The 8,686-nt window shown below is 40.2% G+C and overlaps 1 protein-coding gene across 1 annotated transcript; it reads right to left on the reverse strand.

Moving 5' to 3' along the window:
- Positions 1 to 772: 772 nt before the first annotated feature.
- LOC6039535 lies at positions 773 to 8,367 on the reverse strand. The gene is made up of 4 exons (XM_038265681.1): positions 8,000 to 8,367; positions 7,792 to 7,932; positions 1,969 to 2,352; positions 773 to 1,900 (listed from the first exon to the last, which is right to left on the reverse strand). Exons 1-4 carry the CDS (start codon positions 8,104 to 8,106, stop codon positions 874 to 876), a joined length of 1,659 nt encoding a protein of 552 aa, XP_038121609.1. The 5' UTR covers positions 8,107 to 8,367; the 3' UTR covers positions 773 to 873.
- Between the last annotated feature and the right edge of the window lie 319 nt (positions 8,368 to 8,686).

Genomic DNA, 8,686 nt, shown 5'->3' on the forward strand with positions numbered 1-8,686 from the left:
TTTCGGTATACCCCGCAAAATGTCGGGATAGAGCCCTTCTTTCACGGTGCCAAATACCAGACATACCGATTTTTTTATCTTTGAGGTCTCAAAAAAATACACCGTGAGGCAAACTATCAAACTGTCAGAAAGTGCGAGTTTGTTTGTTTGTTTGCCGTAGTCTAATACCTGCTAATACTGCTCTTATACTGCTCATGTTTGCATAAATGTCTCATTTGCAAAAAAAAATCGGACGAAAAATTTGAATCGCGTTTTTCTTACCTGCACTTTTTTAAACATTGGACAAGTATGCGTAGAACGGCAAGTTATCCAGATTTTTAAGCGAATATGGCGTTACGAATAGTGCGTTCAAGACTAGGTTCAAGATAAAATCGACTGTCGTCTTACTGTCGAATCATTCAGTAATCAATCGTTGAAAAAATAAAACAAAACAAACAACTTTTTTTTCTTAAGTTACAACAATTCTCACCAAATAAAGAACTAACACATTAACCGCCCAGTGACCAAGTGAGCGGACACCATTGAGGCGCTTCTTAGGAACTAAATTTCTGCAAAACCATGAAGGTCAGAGCTGCTGGCGGTGGTCTCCTCATTTGCATCTTCAGTGGCTCATTTTAGGCACTCACTTTTCAACAACTTCCACTCTGAATAATGTAAACGCCGGAGGAAACATCTCCCATTGTGCGCCGTTTGGAAAATCGTGGTTCCGGTCGAGTAACGCCCAGAACAATGTGGACCACGCTGGACGGACGGAATAATGTTAGAAAAGCAGTTTTTGGGGAAGGAAATAATTTATTTACATTGCTATATTTTGGTACTTGTTCGAAAATATTCACGGCTTCTTAAAACTAGCTAGGAAGTAAAGTTGTAAAATCATCTCCGCCTCCGTTCGTACGATCGTTGCTTTGGCTTTGATTGGGTATCTCTTCGAAGAGCTTCGCTGGGCGAGGGAGCACGACCTCCGTAGGGCAGCAAGTCAATGTTCTGAATGTGGGCCCGTACGGAGGCTCCCGGCGCGAGTCCCACATACCAATCGCCGACGTTCTTGATGATCGTTGAATCTTTGGCGAACTCGCGCCAATCCTTTTTCCTATCCTCTTCCAGCTTCTTCCGGTCGTAGGAGACCTCAGGGTAGTTGGCGAAATCGTTGGAGTTGAAAGCACCGGGCGCGGACTCGTCAAAGTTGGGATATCCGGGTCCGGACGGGCCGGAAGGTCCGCTAGATATGCTGATGTCGAACGGTCCCGAGAGGGGTGGGTCTTCGGTAGGATCGAAGTCGTACTTGGGTGGGACCAGCCCAATGATGCTGTCATCTGCGGGCTTTGATCCGTATTCGGAATCGTCGTCGGGAAATCGCACCTTGTTCTCCGTAGATTCCGGACGATCCGTGCTGCTCGAGGGAGGGGTCTTGCTTCCTGATGGAGATGGTCTCTTACGATCGAAATCATCGTCAAATGATGGCCCCGTTGGTCTTCCACTGTCGTATCCATCACGATCTGGTTTGGCACCGTCGTATCCGCTTCCGGTAGGTCTCGATCCGTCGTAAGAACCTCCCGATCCCGATGGTCGTGCCCCATCAAATCCTGCTGCCGTCGGTCGATCACTCGAAGTTGGAAACGTTCCTGGTCCCGACGGTGCCGTATTGTAGCTCGGGTTGTTATTATCAGCCACCTCGCTCTGCTCGACGTGTGCGATCCCAAAATTGGTAGCAGGTTGCGCCAACAGATGACTTCCGGCTCCGGTCGTGCTCTGAACCACTTTGTACCCAATCCCTGCTCCAGCAATATACTGCACAGTTCGTTGAACTCCCTTGTCATCTAGATAAGAGTACGAACCTCGCGTCACTCCATCCGGACCCGTTGTCTCCGAGCGCCGCTGATCCGGACCGACCGACAGTAACCTGCAAAACACCAAACAAATCATCTATTCCTCCGTAAGAAACCCCCCATCGCACCCCAAAAACCCTACTTGTACTGCCCGGAACCGCTGGGTCCACTCTCGAACGCCACCTTGCCGCGGACCTGTTTGTGCGTCTTGTACAGCGGGCTCTCGTACGCAATCGTGTTGGGTGCATCCGGCACGGGATTGGCCACCTCAAAGCCGGTCCCCGATCCGGCGGAATAGCGCACCGAGTGCTTCTCGCCCACATCGTCCACGTAGGTGTAGAGCCCGTTTACGCGACCATTGCTATCCGCTCCCTCGCGGCGTTGGTAGTTGCGCGTCTTGAACTGGAAGTCGTAGCTCGGATCGTCGTACGGATCGGCCTGCGGGTCCTCGGGGGTGCCTATCGGACCGCGTGGGACCTGCGAGAGGTTCTGCTTGCGGTGGATCTTGGGGCCACGGGCGCGGAAGCTGCGAATTGGGAAAAATGGGAGTCATTTATTAAAAAAAAGTAGAGGATATTTTCGATACGAATATACATTTGAGAGTCTTTTGGAGAAGTAAATATTTTCTGTTCCACGGAGCATTAAATAGATCCATTTTAATACAATTCAATTTAAAATTTGCGTTCAAACTCAAAGAATATCTTCGGGACCAAAGAGTTCAAAGCTGAAAATATTTTCCTAAGATTTTCCAGAAAGTTTTACGTACCGTAAACTGGGGTGACATTGATAATAATTTGATTTCGCCACTAATGTTGATACATACAATGTGACAGTCACATTTTGGCATATGTTCTATGATAAGCTATTCCTTAAAGCTTACATAATCAAAATTCTCAAAAATGTTTAGATATTAATTTGAGGGGCATTTGAAAAACCTATCAAAGACACCCGGGCTATCAAAGTCACCCCAGTTTACGGTAACATATCCAAAAATGGTCGATATCCGTTTACAGGATTCTGAGGTATGATTTTTTGAAACAACATGATTGGAATCCCGTACATTGATTAAACGTAAAACACCATGCGTCTCCAGCCAAATATACTGGAAACTCATTTTGATGGAGACGCATGGTTAACCCTCTAACGCCCATGGTTACACCACTAATTTTTGTCTTCAAAATTCAAAAAAATCAATTTCTCTGCAACCATGCATTTTTTCAACCTGCGTTAGTTTATAAAGAATGTTAACTTATAACCATTAAAATTTCATGGTGAAATGGTGTAATGGTGAAAAACGTAAAAAATCTCGATTTTGCTCTGGGTGGGAAGGGGTTAAGTAAAACATTCTGAAAAATAATAGAAAACAATATTTTCAGCTGTAAGATCTTCGGTTCCGAGACCTTCAAATCAGCAAACCAAGTTTTCATTTGATCGGTATGTGAATTTAGCCTTGTTTTTAAAATGTCCTAGTAGGTATCTTTTATTTAAAGCCTTACTAATCACTCTTTCTTTTGAATTTTGACGAACAACAATTGGCTCGATGCTAATGTTTTGAAAATGCATTTTTCGGGGGTCTACTTTGGCCGTAATTTCGACTAAAATTCTCTATAATTTAAGTATGCATTAATTTTATTATATTCCAGACTCTGATTCAACGCATTTGTTGCAACTTAATAATTAATAGTATTATTTTATAGAAAAAATGTGAAAATTATGAACAACAACTGATTTTTTTAAATAAAAAAATGAGGGTTTACATACACGTAAAAAGTCTCACAATTTCATATTTCAGATAATTTATTGAATCCACTCAAAAGATGATATCCAATCACTCCTGAACGTTCCATGTGCGTGCCATAATATCTCGAAATTAGATGGACCAAATTGGCTGACACTTAGGGTGATGACTCATAGGGAGCGTTCTTTTATTACGTAACGCAGTTGGGGGGGGGGGGAGTCGAAGGCCGTGCTACGCTCCATACATTTTTTTTAGAAATTTGTATGGACATTTTGTTACGAGGAGAAGGGGTCCAAAAAATCTAAATTTTTGCGTTACTTAATAAAAGGACGCTCCCTTAAGGGGCTACGTACATGTAAATCGGCAAAAATTTCAGGAGTTGGTTTGAGCACACACTTAAACTTTTTCAAAATCTGTTTTCAGGGCATTAAAATATACATTTTCATCTATTAACAAAACAAATTTTAAGACATTTGGTTGTATCATTGCCGAGATATAACTATTTTAAGTTAGCAGTTTCAAAATACGGGTGCCACGATATCTCAACATTGCTTCGATCAAATCGGCTCAAAATTTTGGTGAAGACTCGTTAAACCGGTCCCGTGTGCATGACGAAGGCCGATTTTCAAAAAGCTTATTTAAAAAAAAGATAAAAATATTATTCTGTTTTTCATATAAAAAATCGCCAGTTTTTGATCTTTGTAATTTTTGAAAATTCAAAATTTTTAAATCGGGCTTCGTCATGCACACGGGACATGTCTTGGGAGTCTTCACCCAAAATTTCAGCCAATTTGGTCCGTCCCATCTCGAGATATCGTGGCACCCGTAAATCAACTTGGTGTTCAGAGAATAACGCTCAGAAAGTTAGACAGTTGGCTTTGCGCATGGCAAAATTCTGAGCTTAAATCGTCTCTGACTCAGTTAAAAAAATGAATTATCTTCATGAAACTTTCAGGAGTGATTGAAATTCATCTTTTAAGTGGATTTAATAAATTTTCTATGAATATGAATATGAAATTTTGTGATTTTCTACATGTATGTAACCCCTTAAGGTCGTAGAAGGTGTCTTTCACTTTTTAGGCAATGACTGTCAATGATGGTTCTGAATTCAGGGTCCAGAAATAGTAAATTGAAATGATAAAATAATTACTATATGTAACATGCTTCTACAAACAACACAAACAAAACCATTTTTTGATTGAAACATTCTGGATCATGATTTGGATTTTTTTCCAAAATAAACATGGCCGCCAAATGGCCGATTAAGGTACATAACAGAGTTTTGGAGTTCCTTTCAGCTGTGTGTTACATCGTAATTCAATCGAAAGCATTATCTTCTATATATCGTCAGCTGTGTGCTATCTTGTGACATAGACCATTTTAGTCGAAAATGAGTTGATGATGACGTTTTGCTATGCTTAAAACACTACAAGATGCTTTAACCCGATTTTGGAAACTCGCTTCCGTTTCCCGGATATCGCAATACACACTTGTGACATAGACCAATTTATCATCAAAATGATCGTGCACACTTGTGACACGTCATACATGTTGTTTTTTTCTTGTTTTTCAAAAAAATATGTGGATACACATTTTCTGAAGGCAATGCAATCCTTTGTTTTTGAAAATATACTGATTAAGTCGGTTGAACTATTGATTTAAGTCTATTTTAGTTTGTATGGAAATTCTGTGCACACTTGTGACACGTAGTACAATTTAACTTTCGAAACACACTTGTGACACGTGCTTTTCAGATTTTTGATTACATAATTTACTGTATCTTTTAACTGGTGTAACCAAATTAGTTGAAACTTGGAGCGTTTGTTAAGCGATAGTATACGAACCGATTGCTTCAAAAAGTTTGGCTCTATCATTCATAGTTTTGAAAATATTTATCATCAAACTTTAAAAATCGATTTTCTCGAAAAGTACTAAATGGTCGTTGTCACAAGATAGCACACAGCTGACGACATATAAAAAATTTCGACGGTTTTGTTCGAACGCGAATCAGTTCAATACGGAGCGTCGGATCGAGGTGTTGCGTTGGGTTCGTATAAGTTCAAGGAAGGTTAATACGCTAACTAATTGACACTTTGGCCACATGTAACTCCTTAAGACATAATTATTGAAAGCTGCAGTATGTATGTATAAGCTTGAAACTATCAAATAAAAACTGAAACATAACAAAATAAATCAAGCTCAACATAAATTTCAAGCTTCGAGCCAATTTTTATTTTTTTTAAGAAAACTTATCACAAAATGCTTGTTTTATTATAAAAGTTATACTACTGCAAAAAACATTTGCTATCCAATTCAATTTCTATCTGTGGTTCCAATGCTAGTAAATAGCCTAAATTTTATTACAATGTACAGTCCAAACTAGACTATCCAAAGGTTTGTATGGGACTTCGGATAACCGAATGATTTTTTTTTATTTTCTTGCTTTTTATATTACAGTCGAGTTCTTTGACTTCATTTCAGTCAAATTTGAGTGGTCGATCGCCTATTTAATTAAAAAAATGTATTTGCAATGCATATTTCATCAATAAAAAAATAAGACAACGAAAATCAGAAGTGATTTTTTCCAATGACTTCAGATAATCGAGTTTGGACTGTATTCTTAGTATTATTATTGGGGACAAAACTTGAAATAAACTTTGCTTAAAATTGCAACATACACGTAATTCCGGGTTGGTACGAAATTCCAACGAAAAATCCATTTTATCGATACAAAGACCACCAAAACTCCAAAATGTTTATTTAGCAATTCTATGGCAATATATTGACATTTAGTTATATTAAAAGTTTGCAAAATTAAGTTTAGATAAGTTTTATTTAGAATTTCCAGAGTTACATAAACTTTTATACTAAGTAGTTAGTAAACTTTATATCCAATCCAATTTATTTTTTTAATCAGTCAAGGATGCCTATTCGGAGTTAAGAGACTGGATTTATGGTGATTTGTCAACAAATTGAAATAACTTTATTTATGTTAATTTTTCGAAATGTGTACAAACTTTTTTTGCACCTTTTTTGATTTTTGTAATAGTATTTGTTTTAGAACTTTTTATAGAAATCATCCTTTCATGAGCTTTTTGTAGCAAAATGTTTGGCATGAGTTCCTGAACAAAACGTAGTACTGTAAACTGGGGTGACTTTGATAGCCCGGGGTGTAAATACTTCTTTCTAGAAATATTATTGCAATGTAAATGTTATCTATATTATTTTAAATAAACTTGATTAAATGAACTTTAAATATGAAAAATAAGTTTCACATTTGAAATAAACTTTATGCTTGTTGAAATAAAAATAGTTGCTTAAAAATCGAAAACGGATTTTTATCTTTGTTAAAAATGTAATAAATCATGATAATTATTCAGTATTTTTTCAGTTAACATAAACACAGAAAAAAAAAAAAAACGAAACTATTGGCACTACGCCCCCCGGGGCATGGCCTTCCTCTAACGTGGGATTTCTGCTCCAGCGCCTCTGACGAGACAGGAGAAACCGGGACCGACGTTTTACTTCACCATCCGATAGAAGCTCAGTGGATAAGGCGGGAATCGAACCCGCGTCTCATAGCATCATCGGGATCGGCAGCCGAAGCCGCTACTCCTGCGCCATAAACACAGATATACCATATAAACAAGTTGAAAAATATGATTCAAAATGAAAAAAAAAACACTTTATTATGTTTTTTTTCTATCCCTTTGTATACATAAACTTTTTCTTCTACTGCTTCAAAGAACACTCATTTTCCTTTTTCGCTTTTGAATGTTCTGGAAGTAGATGGTAATATTGCACAGAATGTTTCTGTTCTTCACCCAGCACAACCCACAAAGCCACAACCTCTTAAAACACTTGCAGTTGCACCTTTTTCCACAAAACAATCGTCCCGATTAAATCACTAATCAACACAATTCGTCCACTCTGCCCAAGTCAAGTTCTAAGCCAAGGTGTTCGTCGTCTGTATATACAGAACGCGTTCATGACCATCAACCTGGTATTCCGCACCAAATCTGCCACCAGCATCAAGAAAACTGCACACAAATTGCGCGCGCACATTTTCCCACATTAATCTGGCTGGGAAAATCGTCACCACCGGTGGAAACACAATCGAGTTCCGTCCCCAAAATGTTTCGCTTCTTCTGACCTTTTTTCGCGGTCTCTTCCAAGCTCAAGTTCATCCCGTCCTTTCACTTTTACCCCCAAGGAGGCCGAACTCACCCCCGTGGACCAGCCGTGTAGACCGTTTCCTCAACGCGGCCCGTGTCCGGCTGACGACTTCCGAATCTGCCCCGAACGATGGTTTTCGGGTTGCCACTGGCCGTGTGGTAGTGACCTCCGACAGTTTCGGAGTTTTTCAAACTGGAAGAAATAGGAAGCGGTGTGAGGTGGTGTCCTTTTTGGTGCAGATCTGCTTTGTTGTTAGTACCCAAAGCTGAACGATCCATCCGAGTTGATGTGGTTGAAGTCCGATTGGTCCGATTTGACCGACAAGAAACTCAACAGGACCACCCCGGTGGCCAACAGTAGTTTCATGATCCTTGGAGGGTCCTGCAGTTGCGCGCGCACACAAATTATTCACTAGAGTCCATAAAAGTCCTTTTTTTAATTCGTTCAGATATTCACGCACTATTGTTCACGAAACTTCGTTTCAACACCCTCGAAAAACCCGCGCTCGACTTCCGTTTTTACCGGTCAAAATTCAACTCAAAACTGATTCGAACCGGCCGTAACTCAGGTCTTTTTATACATTTTCCCACTGGCTAATGCTAATTTTCCTTCTGAAAAGCAACCCCCATTGTGCCTCAACTCTCGGATGTATCCGCCGGCCGATCGACCTGGGGCTATTATATTTTTGAAGATTTAAGATTAAACCAGAACGCCACTGTACGCCGCTACAAGTTTAAGTACACACACAGCCAGAGTGGTTGGTCTGCCACTGACCTGGGTCGATCTGCAGCCCCCAACCACCTCCGCACGTGGTACAACTTGGAGAAGTGGTTCAGGCCCCCCCGACAGGTGACGACGCGTTCCGTGTGCTGGAACCATCATCTCGGCTATAGCTTATGACGCGTTTGGTGTGTCGGAGACGTGCTTACCCATGTACTTAAACTCG

The sequence above is a fragment of the Culex quinquefasciatus genome, chromosome 3 (genome assembly GCF_015732765.1).
Source record: "Culex quinquefasciatus strain JHB chromosome 3, VPISU_Cqui_1.0_pri_paternal, whole genome shotgun sequence".
NCBI lineage: Eukaryota > Metazoa > Arthropoda > Insecta > Diptera > Culicidae > Culex > Culex quinquefasciatus.

Coding starts and splice junctions, on each gene's coding strand:
- LOC6039535 (XM_038265681.1), bottom strand. CDS start 8,106: ATGAAACTACTGTTGGCCACCGGGGTGGTCCTGTTGAGTTTCTTGTCG. Junction 7,933..7,999: donor GATGGATCGTTCAGCTTTGG/GTACTAACAACA, acceptor TATTTCTTCCAG/TTTGAAAAACTCCGAAACTG. Junction 2,353..7,791: donor TACACGGCTGGTCCACGGGG/GTGAGTTCGGCC, acceptor CCCAATTCGCAG/CTTCCGCGCCCGTGGCCCCA.